A 27158-nucleotide genomic window follows, 5' to 3' on the forward strand; every position below is an offset into this window, starting at 1 on the left:
AAATAGGGGTCAGATGTGTATATATATGCGTGTGTGTGTGTATAGATAAGTATTTCACAATACAGTATTCTGTTAAACTGATAATGGAGCAGTAAATACAGAGGCCCCCATTCCTTTGATGTGTATAATGTGCTGTAGCTGGAGAGGATGCTGGAGAATACCGCAGTCCGAGCCCAGAAGCAACTTATCCTGCTCCATAAGGAAGATGGGCCTCTCCCTTCCCGAACTGTGGAATGGCTCAACATGCGGAGCTGGTGTTCTGCTCATCTTCATCTCCACTGTCCACGCAGAGTCTTTTCCAAAAGAAGCCTGCCCAAGCTGGTAAGAGATTCCTGCTTTAGTAGCTGGTCCCTTAGCTGTAGTACCTTACCTGTAATCCGTGTATCAAAGGTAATCTGATATAATGTTATTACAAGATACACTGATGTGCAACTGACTGTTACACAGATAGCAATCTGTTTGGCCTCAATTTACTATAGGAAACAGGGATAAAGGGCTCGTATCTTCCTTATGGATGCATACTTGGCTTGGCTGAAGACACTAAATACTATCTCAAGGTCATATTGATAGGTGTGTACATGCGGTAGAGTCCTCATTAGGAGGATCCCCGTGCTTGTGCAAATCATGCTAAAGGTAGAGCAGAGGCGGACTTGGGATGCTTCCCAGTAACTTCAAATCCTTGTCAAGAAAAAGAAATAGCTGCAAAGAAAATACTGTACTACGATGAAATTCTCCCAGCTACTATGAAAGTATGAGAGATGCACATGATCACTAGAACTGTTTGGATAGTTCATTAACCCTCTTTTCATTTGAAGAATAGCTATCCAATTTTTAACTGTATGTTGTTGACTGGTAGTGTAGACTCTACCCTGCCTTTAGAATTACCATCTTCTGCCTCTCCTCTGCAGATAGAGATGTACGAACGCGTATTCCAGAAACCACCAGACCGTCACTCTGACTTTTCTCGCCTGGCTCGTGTTCTGACTGGAAATGCCATTGCGCTGGTCCTTGGGGGTGGAGGAGCAAGGTAGGTGGCTTAGCCTGGGCACGCAGGTGCATTGCTGCCAGATCCTAGAGCACCACTGTCACTAGGCTGTGACAGATTCTTCAGGATAACAGGCATCCTGTAAAATCAGCACTGTTCTGTAAGCAGCATTTGTGGAAGACACTGAGGAGTTGCTTTTCTTATGCAAACTTAACCTGCTGTGTGGATTTGTGCTTGGATTTCTGCAGAAGGAACATGAGTGTTTCTGACCTCTTGAGACCTCTCGTAAGTTGGGCTTAATACCAGGAGATGGCCAGGGCACTAAATATGACCCTTCTTTCTTTTGTTGACCTACAGTATGGATTTTTTTTTTCCCCCTATGGATTCTTGTATTAGAAAATGGCTCACAATATTTCAAAGGCCCCCAAAGCTTTTCAAAGTTTGAACAGCAAGAGGAATTATGTTCTCTAATGGACGAATGTTCTCTTCTTTATAATCACCTAAAACCCCAGGTACCGATACACTTCTGACAGCCTTACTTTACAGAAAGATTGTATTTTTGCAGACATGGGGGCAAGGCATGTGCTGAACACTTTATTAGAATTCTGTCTGAATTCCTGTTGAGCTTTGGAAATAAATTATTACTGACATTTTTCTTTGGAATCCCTTTTTGAGAGCTTTATGTTGAGACAGAATTTAGTAGCCCTTTGTCTCAAGAGAGCGCCGTCTTCCTTGTCTTCATCACCATGTTCTTGAAGCCCTTCTTTAAAACAGTGCTTTGAAATACTGCTCTCAAAAATAAAAAATATAATTTGCACATAGTCTGTCTATTTAAATTCATGGAAATATCACATTTTTGTCTTTGGGCCAGTTCGTGCTTTGGGGGGAGTATCCGCTACGGTAAAGGTTAGAGCTCCTTTGTGACAGCTTGTTCTGATTAGTCACTTGATGCTGAGACAGCCACTGCTTTGGCTGTTTCTTTGAGTGTCTGCAAAGATGCCTTTATCCTGCTTGCTTTCACAGTTTCCTCACCTAAGATGATTTCAGTACTTCATTTCTGAGATAAGCACTATCCTGTGGAGACACAAAGCAGAGGAGGGGAGATCCTACTTTATCTGGGTATCTTGTGAGGCTTCTAATCGACTTGTGCAAAGGACTTGTGTGTGTTGGGTTTGGGGTTTTTTTTTTGTTACAAGCTATCTGATATCTCTGTCTCTACTGAAGCCTGTGTCATGCTAAAATATGTGCACTTCTGTATTTCTGGCAGCACATTTTGCTCATTCCCTTCCTTTCTTCCTTCTGTAAACACTGCTGTAACTTTTGCCAAACTATTTATTTTTTTTGTTCTACTACTTAATTTGCAAGCTACCACCTGCTGGTTTTCAAGAGCAGAGGTAAGAAAGAGCAGGATTATTGAGCCTGTTTGTTGGTCCTGTGTTGTCCTCCTCCGCAAATTTGAACCCCTGCGCTGCTACTGTGTTGGCTTTAGGATTTCTGGATGCACACCACCCATTCAGCAATGTGACCATGTCCCATTAGCCATTAATTTGCTCATTTCTGCATCCATGCAATATGGAGGACTTTAAGAGGATTAAATGGCAGAATGGATAAATACGATAATTTCTTCTTTCTCTGAAACCCTATTTGTTATGGTCTAAAATGCTTTTTCTGGGGGTTCAGGCTGGCATGTGGATTGTGTCAGTATTGTACTTCCAGTGGAAAGGTACTTGCATGCCATTTCTGTAATTGAATTGTCATCTAAATTGTGGTTAGGTGAAAGATTCGGATTTTCTTTAAAAATTGCTTTCAAAGTGAGAGTATAATTAAGACTCAGGGGAAAGCATGAAGTTACTCGGAACACTGTAAAAATCTGCCTTTGGAAGGTTCACAGGTCAAAGTAAGTTCTTACGTCCCTATCTCTACTAACAAGGGAACTTCAAGAGATGATGCACTAGGTACTTAAAATCATCCTGTGATTAAAGCCCATTCTGGCTAAAAACATCTTGATGGGTTGCTGCACAGACTCCTGATAGCATAGCCTTGGGATAATATACTACACAAAGTAACCTCCTACCTTGTTCTAGAAGCATGAATCATACTGGTCACAAAAAACAGAGCGAGCTAATAGTTACAGGGTGCTGGCTGGTGGTTATTTCTGTTAAAGGTATTGTGTTCTGTGACTCCAGCAATATCAATTATTTAGTTGTTATTTTGGGAATGTTTGTCTGGCTTCCCAGTGACAGTTAGTTTGGGAGGTTTTGCCAGAGTAGCTTCCTAGTAATTATCTTTGTGGTTTGTCATGACAAAAGGCACATAGGAACTAAAGGTTTTCTTTCTCTTGTGAGTATAAAAATAAAACAAATTGAAGTGATACTGTTCTAAAATTATAGTGTTTTGCTTTTATTAAGTGCTAACTTAATTTCAGATAGAAACATTGTAGAGTTTCAGAGAAGGAAAGGGGGTTTGCGTTTAGAAGAATAATACCTTTGAAATGTAGTTGCAAGAATAATGACACATCAAACCCTGCAACAAAGTCATAAACCCTCCTATAAATCATTCTCATGACCTTTAGCCATCCCACATACAGCCCACCCTTTCTTTGGTTTTCTATAGTTGTCTTAGCTAAAGCTGTTTGAAAACTAAAATTTATGGGGAGTAAATAATTAATACAGAAGTATCTGGGAATCCCTAGGGCTTTGGGAAAAAAAAAAGGGTCGTGCTGTTTCACAAGACTGACTGAAGCAAAATTGTCATAACAAGCTTTGTTGTTGATTATAATGTCATTATTCTAGGAGTGAATTTGGTCCAATGTGCCTATTCCACATAGGCATAATGGGAAAATACAAAGTGCTAGCCCTGTTCCAGTTTGGTTATTTTGATGTGAAGCTGTATTTGCAGTAGCACACATGATACAAATACATGATGTGCGTAAGATATGCTTCTTGAGAAGGAAAGAACTGTCATTAAAAGATACTTGCCTTTTTTGGATGTGCTATCTAAAATAAGGCATAATAATCAGCTGCACGTTCATGCTGGGAATGAATGCATGTGGTGCCTGAGACTTCTACCAGCTGGTACTTGTGGAGTCTGCACGTCCTGCCCCGTCTGTGCTATGTGATGCATGGGTGGACAGGGCTCTGCAGTACACTGTGTCCTTCCCTTCTCTCTGCTGCCCTTCCCTTCAGGCAGAGCATTTAAGCTTTCCCTGAGGAGCTGCTGTTGAAGGATATTTCATCAGGCCATCTTTTCTCCTTTTTCCATTTAGTTTTCTCCTCTACCTTATTATTTCACCTCAGCTCTTGGTATGTCGAGTAGTTTTTTTTCTACAGTGCTTTCTTGCTGACTCTAAGGATTTGACCCAAGACTCATGCCTTTTCGTTTTGGGCAGCTGGCCTCTTTCATTGACTTGTTCTTTCTGGCTTTTCTTCTTTATTTTCAGCTCTGATCCTCTGAACTAGGAGAAGCAAGTTACGCCTTTCGTGTTATGGAGATATTTGTGTCTGATGAACCCACTTGTTGCCTTCTCTGTCTGTGCTCCTGAAGCCCCTGCCGTGTGCAGGGTGCTCTCACTCCATGCTTTTAGTGAAGGCCAAACGCGCAGGTCCATCTACCCCCTGGTCACTTACTAGCTGCTGCACTGACCCTGACTTGGGTCTCTGTGCTCCTTAAAGCCTGGCTTTATCTTCTGATTTGATGGCTTTACCCAATGATGAAAAGACTAGAAGAGTGCCCAAGAGGCAAATGTCATAATTATTCTGCTCTTGCGAGACCACATTTGCCTTCTGCACCTTCAGTGTTTGACTCCAAGACCACTGATTGCATGCAGAAGAAAAAAAGGAGGCTTTACTGTCGTTGCATCCATTATGTTTTGCTGCAACTCCAGTTCATTCAGGCAAGTCTGAGTAAAACCTGATTATCAGTCTTGCTTACCTTCTCTGCCGCCGGACACTGATCCCTTAGCGCTGCTTTTCATCCAGAAGGCACAAAGGCAGAATTTGTTTGTGCTTAGTCTGCACTGCAGCAAAGACTTGCAGCTTATGAGTAATCCCTAGCATAGCCAGGTTGGGCAAAACTGCATTCTGTGCTTGGAAGGAACCAAGGGATGTACAGGTCAGATTGCCCTATATATATGGGTCAAGCAAGGAGAAGGTAGGACATGCCCACACCCACCTTGGGATGTGGTGGAGGCACATGCACATCTCCCAGAATTTTTATTTGAAGGCTGGGTCCAATGTTGGCAGCACATTGAGAAGTTTCCCAGCTGTCACCGTGCCCCTTTGTGTTTCTGAGCAATCGCAGTAGAGAACGATTGATGAAAAACTCCCAACATAACATAAGGAAAAACTTGAAAGAGTCATTTTGAGAACTTTAGAAGATCATATTCCTTTTCTGAATGTTAATGCATGCTAAAAGCATGCAAGTTTGGCTAGGAGGTGAGGAGTTCTTGCATATGAACAAACCCTGTAGTGCTTCCCCTGCTCCATCTTGTTTAAAAAGGACCTCCCTATCCGTGTAAAATACTTGAAGGTGAGTATATGCTGTGCTGTAAGATACTGTATTCCTATGATAGAGTCTTTGCACATTGCTGTCCTCTGGGACAGAGAGCCTTCTGGGGAGCTCCCAACTGCCTTTAGCAGACGAAGGGATGTGTTGCTAATGTTCCAGGGTCTGTAACACAGTACTTTAATTACAGTCTCAGCAATTAAGTGGTATCAGAGTTGGCATTAAGAGCAAAGGCTGAATTTGCAGTATGCTTGTGTGAGGAGTCAGAAATGATTAATGAAGAGGCTAGTATGTAATGGGGTTTGTTATTTTAACTTGGAGGGAAGCCTTAAAATGCACAAAGGCCTTGTGGTCTCATCCTGGGTGAGGGCAGGCTGATTCTTAATTCTTTTTCCCATGATAACTGAGGACCAAAACACCCACTTTGTTATTTAGTTGCTTGATGCTTCCTACTTAATTGGATTTTACTATCTTAACTCTGAGAAACTTTCACTTTTTCATTGCATGATGCAGGTCTTCAGTGTTTGGCAAGAGGATACACTGCAGGCAACAGAAATTCTGCTCTTGCCTCCTGTGAAATTCTCATCAGCTTTTTCTGAGAAAAGCTATGAAGTCACTGTTTTCTTTCCCTTGCTTGAATTGGTTAAGGAAAAGTTGACAAGCTGCCAAAATTAATGATGCTCAGCATCATAACATGGTAACGCAGCAGTTGGACTTACTGGGGCAATGTGCTGCAAGGAAGGGATGTTAGAACTAAAATCTCTTCTTTTTTGGGGCTGTTAGCTCTACCAAAGACCAAAGTCAAACAGCAACGTAAGAAGGTCTCGTTTCCAGCACTGCTGCTGTGAAGAGCAGCACTGGGAACTGTAGCTGTGCAAGTTCTCTAGTGACTGAGATCCCTTCTGGACTGTCATCTTTTGCTCCATGGTCCACAGAAGCAGAGAGAAGCATGTCTGTTCCCTGAAAATAAGGAAGACTGCACAGAAAATGTCTAAGCTTGTGAGTCTTCTAGGGCATAATAAAAGTGAAGGCTCCTAGGTTGGGACTGAGGTTTGCACACCATGGGGTGAAACAGGATGGCTCATAGTTCAGTGGTGGAGCTGACATCTTATACCCCAGCCTACAATGTGTGATGAAACATCTGAGGAATAAAAAGCTGGAATTTGAGGTGGAAACCATGTTCCAATGACAAAGTGCTGTTCTTGGGATGGACAGTTTGCTCACAGGATGCAGACAACATGCTTTCTGTGCTGTAGCTTCCTTTCCTGTGGTGCAGGTGATAGCGGCGTCATGGTTATGAAACCCTGATGTTCAATCTTGGGCAATAACAGAACCTCCTGGGGAGACCGCGTGAAGTTTTATGGTGCAGGTGCTTTGGATTCAGTTCCAGCAGTTATGGAAGATTAATTCTTACTCCTCTGCTAACATGGATAACTAACAATCTGAGGCTTTTTACTCCTATCAGTAGGAAAAGTGTGTGTGTGTATGTTGTCTTAAAACTGCCACTGCGGAGCTGCAGTACTTGAAATAGAGGTGGTGGGCTCATAAGATCAATTACTATGCCTCAGATACAGGGTAAGCAACTGGAAGCTTGAAGAGAGTACTATTAAACTTGACCACAAGCACCCAGATGATGTGCTGTTGCAAGAAGATGGAGGAGGAGTGGTGGGGGGAGAGGGAAGGAATTTGGTGCCTGAATTCAGAAGCTGTCTCCAGAGATGTGCACCAAAAATACTGTCATAAAGAACACAGAGCAGTGTTTTCGCCCATGGGATCCTAAACGTACTTAATACAGAGATTACAGACGAGATGAAAGAAAATCCCGTGGGAATGTCCTGGACTTTTGATGTTCCTCACATAAATTGGAACACAGTAAATGTTTTTCAGCTCCTTTGCTGGGTTCAAAACTTTACATAGACTGAGTCTAATGAGGGGCACCCCAAGGTATGAGGTATAGGGATCTATGGAACCCAAATGTGCTGGTGTGACTAGTTCCTTGTGCTGGAGAATAACAGTACTGCTCATCTTGAGAACTTGCTTCATAATGTCTTCTTCCTGCTTCCATTCCTATCTAGATCGTATATAATCTATTCACCCTTTTCCTTTTTCAACCTGGCCATGTCTCTGTCTGTAAGTCTCCATTTTCTCTTTCTGACACATCCAAGCCCTAAGATTACCCAGTTTCTTTGCACCCTTTTCATTCCACTCTCCTGCTTGTTTTCTTTACATCTGCCTTTTTGTTCCTTTCCTAGTCTTTGCTTTCAGGTCCTCTCTCAGAGGACCTATTGTAAAAAAATGGAGTTTGCCAGCTGCTTCTGCCATACTGGGGGGTGTCCTTATTTGTCAACTTAACAGAAATGCACTTGGCTTTGAAATAATTCTCAGATCATGCAGTGAGCTTTGGGACTATGCTGCATTTTGCAAATAGATTATTGATGGCGAAGTTTAAGGTTGCTCTCAGTGGTTTATAATGGGGTATAGGTATCCCATTCATTTGTTATCTCTGTCTCACAGTGCTCAAAATTCACAGGAAACAAGAGGGCTGACAGCTTGAAAATATGTAAAAATTAGGTTCTGATTCTTCGAAGTAGTCAAAAAACACAGTCTGATAAAACACTTATTCTGAAGTAAATTATGAAACAAAATTCTTGCAAAAACCATTGTTCTTCATTCTGACCTTGGGAAGGATAGTTCTGAAAGAGCAACAACAGCCTCTCCGAGGTGCACGTGGTGTCATGAGTTATTGTCATGCAGCTATTGAGGATTAAATCACTGAAGTGAGGAATGGGCAGTCAGGATTTCACTTTCTTGGTGTTCAGCTCCTGGTATTCCATGGGCTTGAGCAAATAGCTTAAACACTTAGAACTTGTGTTCTCCTTACGTAAAACAAGGCATTTACCATCTCAGCTTTGGCATCTGTTCAGGTTACCCTTCAAAACTTGCTCTGAAGCACTTATATGGAAGAGAAGTATAAACCATTATGACTAGGAATTGTTTGGGGTTTTAGGAGGGTAAATGGATTTACCTAAATGGATTTATGCTGTCATCTCATGGGTTGGATGTGTCTGGGGAATTTGCTTGAAACCTGACATCCAGCCCAGTTATTATGATAAACTTAATTGTTTATTCAGTGTGCAGTGGCTGAGGAATAAGCAGGCTGCTGGTAACCCTGTTTGTGTTGTCTGGGTACAGTGCCAAGCCCACTTTTGCAGGGGCTGCTGAGATTTGAGAGTATCCTTGCCTGTTCCGGGCAGCAGAGAGCCCACACAAGCAAACGCTGTAGTCCCTAGCCAATTCTGGGCAGTGCCAGCTCAGGTGTCTTCTCCCATAGTGCAGAGATGCTGTAGGAGAGGGGCTCTGATGGAAGCAACAGGTTCCTGAGCAGCTGCCTCTGAAATAGTCTGTAGGATGTGCCAGGTCCTAATCAGCTGCGGGGTGTGCATTTGGTTTCCTGGAATCGTGGACAGGTTAATGGCTGAACGTGGTGATGTGTGATCTTGTAGAGCTAATGTGGGTCCAGCACTGTCCTCAGGCAGGTAACAGCCTTGGTGGTGTGGAGAGTGGTGGTCAGCGGTGCTGGCCTCTGCTTGGGTTTGGCTGAGATCCCTGTCTCCAGCTTGGTGTCTGGCAGTCCTGTAGAGAGCCTGTATAGCACAGATTGGGTCCTTCTGCGCTCAGTTCACACCATTTCCTATTTTCTACTTATGCAAGATAAGAGTGAGGATTTTTTGCAATTCCTGTTTTTTCTTTTTCTCTCCCCCTGATACAGTCAGGCAGCATCCATGAAATTCGTGCTTTATTTCCAATTGCTTGTTCAAGATACTGAGATGGCATGTAAGGACTCTGCTTTCCTTTTCTATAGCAAGACAGGTCTTGAAGAATATGCACCGCTAAAAGGATCCCATTCCTTATCCTGATATTGCTGTAAAGGGTGTCAGGAAATGGAACTGAAATATGAAAGAAACTTGAAAAATGCTTCTTCCCTTCTTTTAAATGGAAGACTGGAACTTACACTCCAGCATCTGCAGTCTGTTAGTGGCCAGTAACGGCTGATGAAGCAAGATTTCTGCAGTATGGAAGTATCAAAATGATATGAAAGAGGCTGAATCTGCTTTATGTCATGAAAAAAAAAAAACCTGAATACTTGAAATATCCTTCCTCCAGTTCCCTTTCTTCAAAGTAATCCCTTTGTACACCAGGCCAAATCTGTCTTTTGACATTTGGAAGGGCAGAAAGTTGACAGCCCCGAGGTTAATGCTCACAACCTTTGCATTCATCAGCCTGCAGTCTTCACCCTCCTTCATGTACAGTTAGCTTGCTGCTGTGGTAGGTGCATTTCGGAGGAAGGGAAGCTATTTGATGACCTGTAATATGTTTTGGTGTGTGTAGATAGATATCTATATCTCAGTGCACAGTGGAGTTGTAATTTTTCTTTATTATATCCCTTTTTGAAGCTCAGATTGATGTATGGGGGCTTCAGAGCTTGTAACTATTCATATAGGTGTTCGGAGAAGTGGCCTGTGCACTGCGTGTTTGTGCTCGTCATGAGTAGAGTATCCATTACCACGTGCAGATAAACTAGACCAAAATCTGAATTCCAGTGTCAGCCACATAGTCAAGCTCCTGGATTCCCTATGTCTTTCAAAAAGCAGATTTGATTTCAGGGCAATATCCAGGAGCTAAAATAACAGAGAAGAGTCTAAACTCTTTATCCTTAAAGGTAAAATTACACCTTTGATTTGGTGTTTTACTTTTGGTGCTGTTCTGTAGAGGCTGAAGAAGAAAGATAAGGAGTGTGGGCTTTTCCTTGGGAAAGATGATGATAACTTATGTTTGGATACCTAATTTGAGTCTTATCCATGTCAGCCCTAGAGTATATTGCTTGAACAAACAAAACCCAGGTCCTAAAAATAAAACGGTGAGTTCTGAGTATTTGCTTTTGTTGAGAAAACCTCATGAGACATGACTGTGAACTTGTACTGAAGGCTTCAGACTTTGTTTGCAAATGGTTGGTAATAGACTGCGGTGTAATTGCTCCTAAGAGGCTTTGCTTTGATTTCTTCAGGGACTATATTCATCTTGTGTATTGCCCAAGAGCTCAGCCATATTAATCATGTTTATGCATCCTTTCAAAATTCTGCCTTGAAGTGCAGTTCTCTTAAACACAGATAGAGCTGTGTAGCTGTTATCAGATCTGAATGCTAATTGCTTGGTGAGTTGTGTAATAGTTGGGTCATCACATGCACATAAAAGCCATGTTCATATGGCTTGGCACCCACGTAATGCTTAATGATCTGATTTTTCTTTTTCCCATCTGTAGCATCTATGTAACTGCTCATTTGCTCCCATTTGCCATAGAGGTTGAATATTTTAATGGCTTCTATTAAATCCTCCAGGCAGCAGGAGCTTGGGAGCCATCTACTTCAAAGTTATGACTTTAAAAAAAAAAAAAAAAAAAATTGCATGTGGTTTATTTGGACTGTCCTGTCCTGATCTCCAGTCTTCAACCCACCAAACTCATTTAGTCATAGCAGTACTTTGATATACAGATTAAATTAAACAAGGAGTTGTTGGAGTTGTATTTTAATTCTTGTTACTAGTTTTGCACCTCTTTTTCTCAGCTGAAAACACGTGCCATGTTATAGAGCTGCAAGTTTGAGGGAACGCTTTCCACATAGCAGTTGTAATGCTCTGTTGGCAGGTCCACATGCTTTCAGGAAGATGGTAAAGCTCTTGTATTGTTGTGATTTTTAGGAATCTCTGTCTAACCTTATCTGGGCAATGAGCTTTCCTGTTAAGAAAGAAGAGATTGGAGAAGTTGTAAGTAAAATCACAGTTAAATTCTTTAAAGTGCTGTCCTTTTGTCTTATTTCTGCAGCTTCCAGGCGTTATGCTCAAAGTGGGTTGTTCTAAGACTTTTCACGAATAAGTCTCAAAGGGATAGGGGAAGGAGGATATACTTGTTTTCTTTTTTTACAGATAACTGAGTTGTTTCTTGGCTCAGAGTAAGAGACAGGATTTTGTTTGGCATCCCCACGCAGAGAGTGATGGCAGGGTGCAGTTTGCCATTCAGCCTCTCTTCCCTCTTTCTTCCCTCCTTCCTCCTCCTGTACACATCTACCGGAAGGTGCTGCTGGCAGGTGCGATCAGAAAACAAAAATGCTGGTGCTTTTTCTGATGTACTTTTACTCTGGCTTTGTTTTGTGGTTTTTCTCCCCTCCAATGGCTTACTCATGTATTCCTTCGCTCCCCAGGACTGGGTAGACCTGACAGCCCTCCTGGAAGGGCTGAACAATTTTTGCTCATTTACTTCTGTGTCAGGCACAAATCTCTCTGTTTAAAGCTTGTTCTAAAGTTAGTATATAAAACAGAAACAAGATCAGTGCTAAAAGGACATTGTATTTGGATTGTCTTGCAGGAAGGTAGTTTCACTGGGGTTGTGATAAATAGGAGTTGCTTTTTCTGCCAAATGTGCCCACATAGCTGTGAGTGCACAGGGTTAATACGCAACCTCTATAGCATGGCAAGGCTAAAGGGAAAATGGCTTCTTATCTCTGAGTTAAGGAGATGGTGGGAATCTGAGGGCAAAGCTAAGTGGGAGGATGAAATGAGGCTGCTGCTAATGGAGGGGAAGACAGGAAGAATTCAGATCTCTGGATCAATATGTGTGTAACTGTGGACAGTTTTAAAAATGGGCAGCGGAAGGGAGAAAGCTTTCTTCAGGGCAGCTGCTGGGAAGGTGGCTGTTGGTAGCTGGATGTTGGGGTGAGAACTAGGTAATGTGGGATTATTGCCTCTATTTAGCTTAGAAACGGGGCTTAATTAATTAATGTTGTCCTGATTGGAAACTTTCTCGTAAGTGTGCAAGTAGTACAGCAGGAGCAGAAATGCAGCAGTCTGGTTTCTGTTATCCTTTTGAGCTGACAGCTCATTCACTATAATTACTCTGGCAAATTTATGACACCAGGAAGTTTTATGATCAGGAAAGCTGGGAAATAACATTATTGGAAAGATACAAGTATGATTAGTTCTCAAAGCAATGTTTGTATGTATTGTTGCAGCTGCAAAAGATTGAAGGTGCCAAACTGGAGATAATACAATTGTAACTTGTAGAAGACTCACTTGATTTCTAAGTCAGCAACTGTGCCACTCAGCATTGGGATTACCAACAAAATATGTACCAAAAAATGCTTCTTTTTATATAAAGAAGAAACTTTATCTCACATTTCCAGATACCACTCTATATAGCCCTTCATTTAAAAAACATCTAATCTTCCCACTGCCCAAATAAAATGAGTACATCCAGCATAACTCTGAGAAGGTATCTAACACCACCACCACAGAAGATGTTATTCAGATAACAGTTCTGTAGTGGAGGTAGCTGTATCTGTTAGTCTGAGACCCACTAATTCTGTAACCAGCCCCAGTTTGGGATCCTGGCACAAGAAGTGCAGGTGAATCCATGTGCTGTACCTGGCAGTGTTTTGGGATATGCAGTCCTTTCCTGTGGGCTGGAAGCTCAGTCACCTTTTCTAGCACTTTCAAAGCAGTGTTGGGGGAATCATTGTCCAACGCACCACTTTTGCATGTCTCTAAAATGCATATAGTAAATACATATTCATCTGCGCTTACCCTGTAAGCTGGGTGATCTAACAACTGCTTGTAACATGCTTTGAATCAAAGCTGTTATATGAAGCAAAACCTGTTTTTATTTGTGTAGCTTTGCTTCTCCAGGAGTTTTCAGGTTTGTTAGGCTCTAGTGGAGCTCAGTAAATTCCCCTTGACAATTTATCTGTTTTTCTGCTTACTTTGCCACTTAACTACGTCAGGAAGGTGGTGCAGCAAGCCATGTGTCCTGCTCTGGGGAGGCTTTGGTTAGAGACAGGATAGAGCTCTGCAGCAACCATGACCTTAATCCTGTTTTTAACCAAAGGAAATAACATCTCTTCAGTTCAGAGATCTCTCCTTCATCCTGATGAGTCAATTAGGAGAAGAGGTGGGTGCTGGGGAGGCTGAATACCTGAACCGTATTTTCTCTTCCTTTCTGAAACTGAAGTGGACTTTGGAGGTGTGTGGCATGATCAAGCTGCAGCCTTGCCTTGCTGCTCCGTTAGTCACGGTCTGAAAAATGAGTGTCCCCTCTCTGTGTGCTCACAGTATCGTGTTTATGCTTCCTAACGCTGACAGGCAACATTCTATTGATATGTTAAACGTGGCTTGTGGAGAAAATATTGGTGCACAGTCTCTGTTTTTTTATTAATTGTATTTTCTTCAGCCCCCTGACCTGAGCACAGAGGACAGCCTGTATTCCTGCTGACACTTTAATCTGAACTGTCCTGCTGCATTTGCTCGCTTCTTTCTGAGAGTCATATCTAATCTGAGCTCTGGCAGGCACGTGTGGAGCAGACACATGCATGTCTCCCAGAAGAATTTTTCTTTTATCAGTTGTGCTCTGGCCTTTGTGCATTACAATCACATGCCAGTGGCATTTCCCCAGGGGATGAAAGCAGGAGCTTGTTTCAGGAGCAGGAATTTTCCTGCAAGACCTTCTGGCAGAAAGTCTGTGCTCTCTGCTTGCTGTGCCATGTTATTTCAAGGAAGCACGTCTTCAACCCCATAAGTCCTCTCCCTGCCTCCTGGTCGCTTATTTGCGCTTGAAATTTAGGAAGCACAACACTGCTTCTGGAGGCTTTTTAAGTATATTGCAAGCACGAGCTTGGTAAGTAGTGTAGTGCTGATGCACAGAGCAGCCCATGACTTGCCTGGCTCAGATCAGGTTGCGAGGCAATGGTAGGGGTGAAAACAGAGTGTGGCTCTTATTTCCAGTTATTCCTCAAACTGGTGCTGTTTCCACTCTCTCTGCAAAGGGTACTAATTGATCAGGCTTGTCCTAGGGAGTGATAGATGATGGAAAAGAGTTTTTGTTAATATATAGACTGCACTACTTGGGCAAATCTTTAGTTTCTGGTGCAGATTATTTGAGAGTAATCTTATAGGTCATTTGTCCTTGGTGCCAGGAGTCCCTGTCACTGTCCTGGGACAGGCGTTAATCCTCGCAGGGGAAATGCTCCGTCCAGCTGCACCGTCAGGCTTTGAGGCAAAGGACAGCTGCATGTGCAGCTCCAGCAACATACTGTACATCTGAGAAGCTCTTTCCTCATATCTAGATGGCTTCCCCTGTTCCTCCTTACCTCCGGAGTAAGTGACATTCAGCCCTGTGTCAGCCAGGTAACCGGAGATTTCCCTGTCCCTTCCTCTGCTCCACACGATTGCTCTGGCACTGATGTGTATGTACAGCGTTGCCATAAGCAATCGTCTTTTGTACTCCTCTTGCCAAACACTTGTATTTTCACGTATCACCCTAAAATGGGGCAGATCCCCCGTGAAATTGTGCCTGGTATTACAAGAAGCGCATGATCCCTGTTTTTCTTCTGGGCTAGTACTCTGACTGTTAACGGGGATGTAGCTCCTCGCTTCAGTTTCTTTTCCTTTTTAGTTGTAGTATGAGAGCTGCCCACACCGGCTATCTGTGATGCACCAGCAAGTTGTCAGTGAGCGGGATGCATGCTGCCTGGCAAAGCGCCGGCTCCGGCACACAGCTTCCCTTGGCAGCCTGCCTGTGTTTATGTACGCAGTGAGCTGCAAAGAAGTGGCCAAGAGAGAACCAACTGCGAGGAGTTGTTGAAAAGTTTCACGTAGTAGCATTGCTGGGGTAATGATGGCCTAAAGCTGTAGGAAGGGGAAAAAACATTTAGGAAGAAGTAATATCTTTAGGAGGCCAGGTGGTGCCTGGAGAAATTAGGTGGGTTCAGGCACATTTGCCTTTCCTCAGGATTTTAGTTTGCAAAAATGGATTCAACCACAAAGCTGTTCAGGATGCTGGAACTGGAAGAATCAGCTTTGTAGTCATGTATAAATGTTTCACATAACTTAGTCTGGCAGTCAATAGGAGGTCCCTTTTTGAGAAAGTAAAGTACTTTCATGCCCATCTTGCAGGTCAGTGCTTTGAAATCGATGCATCTGTTGGAGACGTGGCTGTTATGCATTTAGCTGGAAGATAGTATTATTGCCAGGGACTCTGCTGATGCAAGACACAGAGGTGATGGCTTGCCAACAGAAGGAATACTAATCTTTTGTTATTTATTCAAGGGCATCATACAGCAAAGTAAAACGAAATCCAGAGTGATCGCATCAAGTCCCTCATATTTTATGGACGCACAAATGCGTGAAGGAGGAGATCTAGTTTCAGAAGAGGTTAAAGGGAGAAAATCCAGTCTGGAGCTAGTCCTGGCCAGTTTAAAATTGCCCTCCAAGCAGGAAATGCTTTACAGTACTTAACGTGTCTTAACAAATCCACATGATGTAGGCTTTCTCCGGAAAGCAGGTTGGATAGTGTAGGTCTGTTCCTCAGCAAAACATCAGTGTCAGCTAGTGACTTACATGCAGGCATAAGGCAGCAGTAAGTGCCAGGCACAAGAAGCAGATTGCAAAAATAGCTGCAATTGAAAAGCCTAAAAACAATGGGCTCCTCTGGCAGGGATAAAAATAGAATTATTTTAACTTAGGGCATCTTGTGAGAAGAAGCAATAGTAAAGCAGGGAAAGGAGAATTTAGAGAGGAAAGCTAAACAAGCAATTTTCTGCTCTTGGATTACACCAGTGCAGATCTGTCATTGAAGTCATTTACACCGAGAACCTGTCTCAAAGCATTTCAGCAGCTGGAGGGGATTATTTAGATGGAAAGAATGTGTTCAGCATAGCTTGGCCAAATGACACCTATGGTGGACTTGGCAGCTGTTAGCAAGTATTTATAGGATGTAAACAGCAAGGGGAAAAAGGACGGAAATAGAGCAAACCTTGGGGAGACAGAAAAATGGGATAAAAATGGGAAAAGGAGGATTTTAAAGCTGTATGGGTTAGACTGTAAAGCAACCATCCAAGTAGAATGAACTAATTGACTTAATTTTAATTGGACAAAGCATTTGAAACTGGAGGCCATAATTTTGTACTTATAAGAAGGCAGTCGGCCTTGGCTGTTAATTTCTCTGCTTCTGTAATGGTTCTGTAGAACAGACAGGGAACCCTCTCCCATTAGGGGATTGCTGTTTATAAGATCAGATCAAATGTTCCACCTATGCTCTCTTTTCTGAAGGTAGGTAGTAGCGATTGCTTCAGAAATGAGTATTTGCAACAATTAGCAGCTTCTGAGCTTCCTGAATGCAAGGCTGCATCTCTGATTTTTTCATGTTTAGTAGCCATTGACAGCCTGGTACCTTTGATTCATCCAGTCCACATTTAAATCCATCTGTGATTTGACCTCTTCAGCATGTGGTAACAGTGGTTTCCCCAATTCGTGCTTTACATGCACGTGTCTGTGTGTAAATCCTTTCCTTTACATTAAACTTTCTGCATGGTGATATCATTGGCTGGCCCTGTGTGTGTCCTGTCAGTCATGATCTTCCCCAGTCGGAGATTTGGGTCTAGTTTCTTCTCACATTAAGTTCTTTCCATATTCTGGTCATCTTTTTTGCTTCTCTCTGTCATTTTCTAGTTCCGCTTTTTTTTTTTTTTTTTTTTTAAGTGAGAAGCCTGAACTTGCTTGCAGTTTTCAAAATTCTGGTCCATCCTAGATGTATGTTCTTATGTTTTCTGGTTTACTCTGGTTTTTTTGATTTGCATTTTGAATTTCCACTGAACACTAGGTTAATATTTTTCGGAGAATATCCACAGTGGTTCCAAAATCTCTCTGTGTGAGCAGAGATAGTTAAGAGCTCATTGCTGTAGGGGCATTGCTACTTCTGTTTTTTTTCTTGTCCCATCAGCACTGAGGTTCATCCGTTGTTTATCACTTGACTCCATCATTGCTCTGAGGTCCTTCTGCACTTCTGAATTTAAGGAATACATTTACTATCCTGAAGGAATTTGTATCATCCTCAAATGCTGCCACCTCATCTGCCCCTTTTCCTGGGTCTGTGTGCTGAATGAAACTCCTGCCTTCTCATCACCATTTGTCTCTTCTTGCTCTGTGTTTCCCATCTTCAAATTCATTATTAATCCATGTGGTGACCCATCGTGCAATCCCAGCCTGGCTGAGTTTCTTGAAGAATTGCTGGAAAAGACTCTTGTGGAAAGATCTCTGAAATCCAGCTGTTCTTGGCTGCTTTGGAAGAACCTTAGTAGATTTTTTGATGCATTGCTCCCGTAAAGCCATGTTGACTTTTCCCCTGCATGTCCACTGACTTGATTCTTGGCTGTTGTTTTTGTATCGCTGTCTTTCGTACTGAGGTCTGGCTAGGTGACCTGTACTTCCTAGGATCCTTGGGGAGTCTATTTGAAGATTTCTGCATTCGTGACATCTTTTTCTGGTATTGAGGCTTATTTAGCAAGAGATTGGCAGTTCAGCTAGTGCACACTTAAGTTCTCTTAGAAGGTAGCATTCATGTTTTTATGCTCTTTCAATGGCTGTTTGTCTGATAATGTCGTTTTTTCTTTTCTTGACACAGGGGATGCTCCCAAGTGGGCGTTATCAGAGCACTGATCGAAGCTGGCATCCCTGTAGATATGATTGGAGGAACATCTATTGGTGCCTTTATGAGTGCCTTGTATGCCGAAGAACGCAGCTACAATCAGATGAGGATCAAAGCTAGGCAGTGGGCCATGGTAAGCATTGGAAATGTTGCACTTCTGTCCTCAAATGAAGTGTGAGAGCTTAACCGCAAGCCTTAGCAGGCAGCAATGCACAAACAGCCACCCAAAGAGAGTGCAGCCATCTGCACTTCGGTGTCTGTATGATAAAAAGGGTCCCTGTCCAGCAGTGAAGGAGTGAATTGGGAAAGCTGCTCACTGTCACGCTGGCAGGCAATGCAGGCACCTGAGGAGGCAGGAGTCAAATGCTTGACTTTGCTCTGCATAAACTCCAGTCACAGTGTAAATGTAGAGTGATGTTGTTTAAGTGTGTTAGCCTGTGTTTATCTTTGTTTTATCTTCTGTTTTATGTGGTGGAATCTGTTTCCTTTCCAACTCTCAATGAATGTGTTTCTCTTTTGTATAATTTTCTCTCTTTCGTTCTCACATGCTGTCATTTTTCAGTGGAACTGATTGACAGAGGTAATCCTTCTCTCAACTAAATACAAAATGTGTAATTCATGGTGTAGCCTCAGAATTCCAGAGTGGTGGTACTCTGTGTCAGGAGAAATTTTTAACTTTAAATATTTAATACAAGCAAACCCATATTTTCATAGTTAAACCAAGGTTTGGGAAGATTGTTTTAAATAGTGACTTCTGTGGGTGAATTTATTGATAGGATGTTGGGGGAAAATTATACTGGCACCAGGTTACACCAGGTTCAGACTGACTAATGGTGAAGATTAGCATTATTTCTGAAGTTTGCTAGTTACAGTGTGATTCCAACTTTGTATTGGTTATACAAAAACCACATTTTCACATTGGTTTTCTTATTGAAAGGGAAGCAATGTGGGGGAGTTTCCTAAATTGGATTAAGTTCTGGGTCTGCTTAGATCTTCAGTTTTAGGGGGAAATAGGAGTCTGTAGTTGGCACATGTATACTGCTTACCTTTCCCAAGTGTCTTCTAACCTGCCACGGCTTTGAGACGACATCTACTGTATCTTGGTAAGGTGCCACTTACCTTGCAAGCTAGATGGTCTGGAACATTAAAATACATATTGAGGACCCAGTATGTTTGTGCTCCCCTGGTGGTCAGAGGACTGTGGGACTCTATTTCACCTCCCTGTCACTGTTTGCTAGAAGAATGTGGATTTTGTGCTTTTTATTTAAGAACTGCCTGTGCCTGGCTGGGTTGGGAAGCACCCAAAACATTAACTGTTTATGATACAGAGCAGTTCACTGCAATCGCAGAAGTGGAGGAGGCTTGAGATTAAGGACATAAAAACAACTGTACTGAATCATATCAGACATCTATTTAACCTTGCACTCTTTATTTCTCACATTGGTCACTACCAAATGCTTACAGAACAGCATCTGAGCAGGGCAAGCATGTGGCAGTACCTCCCTGCAGTGTTTTCCTAGCCTCCAGAAATTTGTGGCTCACTGCCTTCTCTCCATTGCTCATGGTTAGGCTAGAGCAATGGAATTTTCCTCCATGCATTTGTCCAGAGGTTTATGTCCTCTTGTTTGTTAACATGTCAGATCTCTTCTGCGCAGGGGGTGATGCAGAGCTGGAAATGCTGTTTTCTGGGCTTCTCGGGGCTGTGCTCCCATGGAAGCCTGTTTCATTTCCAGCATTGCAGCTCTTGAGCTAGCCGGTCTAATCTGGTATCACACTCGCTTTTACCAGAAATAGTTAAAGATGAACAGAAGAAATTTAATCTGTTGATTAACTTTTGAACACAGAATGTTTCACAAAGGAAAAGGCAGGTTTTGGCCCAGCCTTAGACTGTTTCTAGTATTGGTACCTTGAAATCTGCAAATAAGTAGCTGCAAGAAAGGTTAATAACCTCTGTTAGAGCAAACATTTCATCTTATTAATGAAGAATGGGTTTTCATGATTGTTCTGACAAGCTTGCCAGGTCCACATCCAAACCAGAAATTGTTCAAGGGTTTGAGAATGGAGGGGAAAAAAAAAACCAAACCAAACCACTCTGAAGCCCTTTTCACTGTTAAGAGCATGGTCCAGCAAAATGGTTGCATTGTAAACTGAAGCAAGCCATGAAAACCCTCTCTCCAAGTTCAGATCACAGCTAATGTACAAAGTAGCTTGAGGGATTATAAATCTTTTTAACAGTGGCTATTCTTGAGTTATTTTCTCTTATATTGTGTCACAGAAACTGTAGACTGAGCAAGGAGAGTGGCTCCTTTCACTGAGCACCAGCTCTGTGTATAAACGCAGGGAGGTTTGTTGGGGATTCATAAAAGATCCACCCGAAGGGACCGAGCGTGAGTGAGATGACACATCCATCAGATAAGCCCCAAATTCCTAGTGTCCAAAAGTTGCAGGACCGTTCCTGCTGTCCTGCATAGCAGCATCACTGCCAGTGAGGACCGCTGCAGGAGGCAACTGTGCAAGAGATGCTCTGGGGAGTGTCTTTTATTAAGCCACCAGTATGCAAAAAGGCTTGAGTGCTCCCTGCTACAGAAGCTGCTGATTCTGCTCCTCTAAAGCCTGTGAGCTTTTGCTGGTGAAGGTTATTGCTGAGTGCTCTTTGTGCAAAACATTGCAGCCTGGCTTTTTTAGCCTATGGGGGCTTTTGAAATGTCTTCGCTGTGATGGATTAGATAACTCTGATATTTTTTATTTATTTATTTTTTTAGTCCATCAAAATAAATGCTGGTTTTGTCCTACAGTTATTTCTCTTTTTGGTATTTTTAGAAATTGGCATATCTCTAGTTGTACATTTGGGGCTGGGAAAAGGGATATTTTTAATGGGATGTGTTTTCTGGACCTAATGAGGCAGCAAAGAAATAAATGACTTTTTTTTGTCAAAATACAGAGGGGTATGAAAATTACAAGTGAGATTAGTTACCTTATATTTTCCTCTGTGTGTCTTCCATACCTGTGTTTAACCAGAAAAACAAACAGAAGCTTTCATGTTTCCAGATTGTTGGGTTTTCTTGGGTTTTTTTAATTGGAGAATTAATATTTCAGAGTATAAATATTTCACAAAGAATGGAATATTCTACTGTTGAAGGGAATATAGTTACAGGAATGTGTAGCTAAAAGGCTTCCCATAATGAGAATTAAGAATTGCTGGGTAGGATGCTGCAGTCGTTTGCTGTCTGTGATTTGCATGACAACTAAAATAAACATGGGGGTTTTCTGAGGTCACAGTTATGAGTTTCTGCCTCTCCCTGACACTGCTCTAGTATTTCCACATTGGGAGATACTGTGGTTTAAAGAGCTGATCTGGCCAAAAACTCATCACTTCTTTCTTTTTTTTCTTTCTGTCATGCTAGTTTCTGGCCAGCTCATCTCCCTGAGCTGCCTGCTGCAAAGGCAGCTGCGCAGGGCAGCAGGGAGGCAGAACCATCAGCCCCAGTTTGGGTCAGATCAAGCTGCTGTCAGACTGGATCCTGACACTCTTCTTGATCCGTTACATCTGTTGTTTTGAGGAAAAAAAGCTGTTCCCTGCCATACCAGGTGGTGCCACACCCATAGCCTGTGAGAGACCGGGTGCAGGTTAAGGATGGCTTGGGAGCGCAGAGGAGGAGCACAGCAGCAGTGTGCAACTGACTGTGGCTCAGCAGAAGGGTGAGCCGGAAAGGATGCGATGCCCATGCGACAGGGACCACAAATGGTCCTGTCACTGTGGAAGTCAGAAGAGAGCATCATTAGTAGGTGCAGTGATTTACAAATCACTTTGCATCCTACACTGTTTTAATTTATTCATACGCCAGATCTTCCTGTATAACAACAGCTACAAGGACAGACCCTGCAAACAACCACAAAATCTGAGCTGAGTTGGCAAACGTTGCCAAACTAGATTGGCATGAAGAGCGGGCAGGATATTATGGTAAAGATACATCCTGACCAGAGGAGATCAGCAAAATAAACTGGTCCCAGTCCCCCAGGTGAAGGGAGTCTTGGTTACTGTGCCTTAGCACTGGTTCAGGCACAGCAAAAGGTAATATGAGCTAAAGCAGCTTTAAAGTGCACAGTGAATCCTAAATAAATAAGAGGTTCATTACAGATTGCGTATTAATGAATGTGGACATGTTGTCTCTTAAACTGGGTTGATGAGTTGCAACAGCGAACCTGCTTTGGGTGTCCTCCAGCCTGCTGGTGCTCGAGGACAGCATTGGCCTGCCAAGGTGCGCTCTGTTGCAGTTTGGTGCTTTTTAATTGCATCTTTAAAACTTTATCAACCGGTTTGAAGGTTTTATTCACTAGGTTTCTCTGCTTGCAAAAATTAAAACAGGGCAGATTGCTTTTCCCTTATAAGCCAGCTGAAGTGTTCCCTCTGGTTGCCTTTCAGATGGAATTCTGTATTCGAGATTATTAACAACAGAAGACAAAAATAGTTGGGTGTGTTTTTGTTAAATCTTAAAAATTTGTTAGATCAAGAGGTACAGGAAAATGTAGTGATAAGGCCTGATGGTTCATATTTACCACTTCAATTGTATTATTTGGGGTGTTGAAATTAACCCTAAATCAAGCATTATAATTTGCAAAATTCAGATAAAAGGTTGCATGCAAAATCCAAACATGCCTATTGCTTTGAAATGCCCAAGTAAGGCACCATCCTATTTCTGCCCTGTAGTGACCATGTCAGCTAATGATCATGCAGATGGCATGTTAATGTTACAGGATCGGAATATCTGAATCTGATTTTAAACATATATTTACTTACCTTGCCTCTCTCCTTTACCTGACTCTGAGGTGATTATGGTTTCTTAGATGGACTAATTTTAACTTTCTTCAACTCTTAGATTTCTTAATAGTTTACCTTTAAATCTGAACTTCCGTTATATGTTATTCCTGCCTTCAGGATAAATATATCTCTGTAGTGCTGTTTATCTGAAACTGTTGGCCTGGACTTTGTTTTTGTTTTGTCTTTTAAGATTTTTTTTTTTTCTTTGTGAATTCCTTTTCTTGTTTCATTGAAACTTGATACTTGAACACTGAAAAGGCACTAAAGGAAATTCTGGATGCTATCTCTAGTAGTTTAAAAAATATTTAATGTGTTCTGCTGTTTTAAATTTTTGATCTTGCAACAAGTTTTCCCATACCCTTGCTTTTTTTTTTTTATGCTCAGGAACATGGAAGAATCCTGGGATTATCCTGGGGTTTGACACCAGTTTACAACCATTCTGCATCAAAGAACAAAATAGGCAGACATTACAATTCAGGTTTCTTTTTGTCCCTCATCATGTGCATTTGCTCTTGTTTGCAGCCTTGTCCCTTCCTTGTTGAAGTTGCCTTCTACCATGGAGTAGCTTTTTAAAATAATTTTAGGATTGAAGGTCTTGTTAATAAGAAAGCTCATCTTGCAGCAGGGCTGTAGAAATGAAAGTTCATGAGATGTTCATGAAGAATTGTAAAATACCTGCTCTCTCCTAAGAGAATTGGTAGAGATGCCTTAAGGCTGGGCTTCCCATCACTGTGCTGTTAGGGAACCGCTGAAGTTGCATCATTCTTGGAGATGCCGGTGTTGGCTCTTGTGCTGTTGGTTAGTAGAGAAGTATGAAGTGGAACAGAAGTCAGAAGGCTCTGGCTGCCTTTCTAAGCAGTGGTCTTTAACTTAATTTATCTTGAGAATGGTAGGTGGTAGCAGCTATTCTTGGAAGGCTGAGGGAGGCTGTTGGCCATCAGCATCTGCTAAAAGGGCATCTTCCAGTTATGAGAAATTAGAATATTAAGAAATAACCGTTAATTAGAAGCATTTTGTTCATGTACAGGATTACTGTGAGTGTTAATTGTAGGGAAAACGTAGAGGCTCAGCATTATAAAGATCCCTCGCAACAAGGATAGCCCAATGTTTCGTGCTGAGTTGGAGAGATGTTTTTTCAGTATTAAATAAAGGATGTTTTGTAAATGCCTCTTTCCTTGATTTAATCTAAGTAATGTCAGAGACTAAATCCCTATTTTAAGTACAAAACTAATTCCCTTTAACTCTGAAGCTGTGGGTAGCATGTCTATAGTTAGGTTGGCACACTGTCCTCACCCCATCAGAACCTAAAATGAGGATGTGAATGAAGGTGACAGGTTCATAATTGGGTTTGTGCTAAGGCTTTTACATTCTCCCACATTTCCTGTTTATATACTTGTTTTTAAGGATTTTTTTTTTAATACTTGGGCATGTATTCTCTGGGCAGATACCTAATATATATTTAAAAGCAGCTGGACATGACGATGTAGGCTAATCCTGCTCTTCTTTAAATCATCGCTAAAGTAAAGCAAAGACCAGATGTTGATCACAGATCCTTTAATAGACTGCCGTTTTAGAGGCTGTTTCATGCTGTAGGTCTCTGCCTGGGTACAAAGCCATATTGTCTGTTGTTTGTTAAATTATAGAGAACATGTAGGGAGAGAAGATATTTCATCTAATAGAAATATTTCATCCAGTGAAACCCTATTTAATTGCAAATGAGTTAATTGGGGTTTTTTGGTCTTCTATTGCACTTTAATGGAGTATGATGTAATATATTAGGCATTGAATTTTGTTAGGATTTATTAGGATTTGAGACCAATAGCATAGTTATAGGACAAATACAGTGGCCGTAATGCCATGTAGTTTAGGTATTTTCATCATTTTATCTTGCAGGTTAGTGCACAGATGTAGTGCACTTGAAATGGAAGGGGAAGAAAAAAATCCATGAAAGCTTAATTACAGTATACATGTGTCTAGAAGAGACACATTTGACAGTGCCTGCCGCTGTTATGTAATATAATAGGTATCTATAGTGCTTTAGGAAACCTAATGTAATTTGGTTTATCTAGCTTATGTAGAGTGCCCGTTGTAGTGCCTAAATGCTGGCTACCAAGCAGCAGTTGAAGAGCACAATAACTCACTTTGGGAATGAAAAATAATTGACACTAACACATAGAAAGTGTGTTTAAAGCTCTTTAAAATGTGACTGACTGAACCTCATTGCAGTCCCAGAGAATCACATATATGTTTTTGTAAGCGCTTACTTCAGACTGGGTGAAAAATTAGGTGTGATCCAGAAATGAGATGAGATGTACAAATGTTTACATGAATTCTTATATTACAGATTTATGATTTCCTTTCCACACAGGTGAAATGCACATACACTGTGGAAAACTTTAAACAAGCTGAAGTTTCAACCCAAAAGGATAATGAAGAGGGAGATAACTAATAATATCTTTCTGCTATTAAAAAAAAAAAAAATCAAGAATTAAACTGTACCATTCACATGCATTTGTTAAGGCAGAAACCTGTGCCCATGCACACTGCTTTAGAGGGACGTTTTGATCTATGGGTAGAAGGGAAGCAATGCAAATGTACATTCTTCCATAGCCTTATTGCAAACTGGCTACAGAGTTTGCTGCTTTTTGTTTTGAATGTATGGCACCATACAAGGAGTTACTGGTTGTAGTTTTTGTAGTGGTATTTCTGTCCCCCTGACAACTTCTGTACTTACAATAGCAATGCTTCCAACGTGTTGGCTGTGGAATCTGGAATATGATGTCTCTTGAATTGCATACTTTAATATGGATTCTTACATATATTTACCTTTGAAATGCTTTTTTTTTTTCCCCCCCTTCCTTTTTAGGTTATGAACTCAGTGTTTAAGACTATTCTAGACTTGACATATCCAATAACCTCTATGTTTTCTGGAGCAGCTTTTAACAACAGCATCAACAGCATCTTCAAAGATAAGCAGATAGAGGTAGGTTGCTTATTCACTTTATGTATAGTAAATGATGTCCCTGTATTCTGTTCTGGTGAAAACAGCTTTCTTCCATGCTAATATGAGATATGGGGCTGTGGGATGACTGAAAACATGCTAAAACTGTGAATGTGATGTTACATGAATGTAGGAAGGAGCCTGTTCTTTCATTTTGGTTGATTTAGAAAACACAAGTAGTAGATTATTTGTAGCTACTTCTGTTCTGTTTGACAAAGGCATCCTGTTTTCTGAGAGAGAATGTTAAAATTGTGTCACTGAAGTAGAATTGCTGAGACTGTTCTATCATTTTTCTGCAAATCAGGTCTAAGAGACCCTTAGGGCAAACCAGAAGAAGGTCTTGAAGATGGTAGCAATGGGCTTGGCTTTTTTTTTTATTTGATTTTTGAAGCTAGAGTGAGTTTTTATGAACAGCCTATTGAGAACTGCAATAACGTCAAAGTGTATTGCTTCCTGTTTTGCATATCGTGACCTTTTGTAATTGCTAGATGTTGTATGGTCTGCCTGAGCTGATAGCCATGCTTAGAATCCCACCTATCCTCTGTCCCTCAGCAGTAGCAATTTATAAAGCACGTTATCAGTGGTTGTCCTCCTAGATCACCAAGCTTAGAGAGTGTTTGGGTAGTCTTGCAATCGTACCTAATTTGCAGTTTTAACCAAATTATTCCTGTGTTTAGAATCCTTGTGATGAAAGATTATGTAGCAAATTAACACTATATATACTTTAAATATATTTATTAAAAAAATCTAAAACATTCCCTACTTAAATGCAAGTTTGAAAATAAATCGTGAATCATTATGTGGCTTAAAACTAGCATTCTGCTGTGCAGAGTGGATGGTGCTGGGAACAAACAGATTTGAGAGTGATAAGTCCTTCTGAGACTGGTATTATTTTTGTTTGTTATTTGGGCAGCACCAGCCATACTCTCAGTTCTTCAATCATGCTTCCTGAAGCACTCCAGCTCCTATCTTTAGTTCCAGCAGTGCCTGATAGGAAAACATGTGATTGTCCAATGACTAAACCAGCTCCTCTCTACTTGCTTTGACATAGCTGAGGAGCTGCTGTATGCGAAGCACTGAGACCTTCTTGGTGGTGTGAAGCATGCCCTTCTCTCGGTTAACTTGGTGTGAATTGTGGATGGTACATTGCAGTGTGAGGCTGTAGGATAATGCTGAGCAGAGCTTTGAGAAGGAGTGAGTGACAAAATGGAAGAAAATCTCCTCTGAGTTTAGGTGGCTCCAGCTTCCCCTGGTCTGCTATCACTGCTTTTGATTTCAGCAGTCAATTTATTGTACTTCCCTTTAAGATGTAGTAGATTCCTTC

General features: G+C 41.6%; 1 protein-coding gene across 2 annotated transcripts in view; it reads left to right on the forward strand.

The window, feature by feature from the left end:
• The window catches only part of PNPLA7 (patatin like domain 7, lysophospholipase), a 133550-nt gene that overhangs the window by 81744 nt on the left and 24648 nt on the right, over positions 1-27158 (forward strand). For both annotated transcript variants that reach the window (XM_075716316.1, XM_075716317.1), the window contains exons 25-28: positions 139-321; positions 909-1027; positions 17991-18147; positions 25700-25816. In XM_075716316.1, coding sequence (XP_075572431.1) covers positions 139-321; positions 909-1027; positions 17991-18147; positions 25700-25816 — 576 coding nt within the window. The remainder of the gene's footprint in view (positions 1-138; positions 322-908; positions 1028-17990; positions 18148-25699; positions 25817-27158) is intronic.

This window comes from Pelecanus crispus, chromosome 9, assembly GCF_030463565.1.
Source record: "Pelecanus crispus isolate bPelCri1 chromosome 9, bPelCri1.pri, whole genome shotgun sequence".
Classification (NCBI taxonomy): Eukaryota; Metazoa; Chordata; class Aves; order Pelecaniformes; family Pelecanidae; genus Pelecanus; species Pelecanus crispus.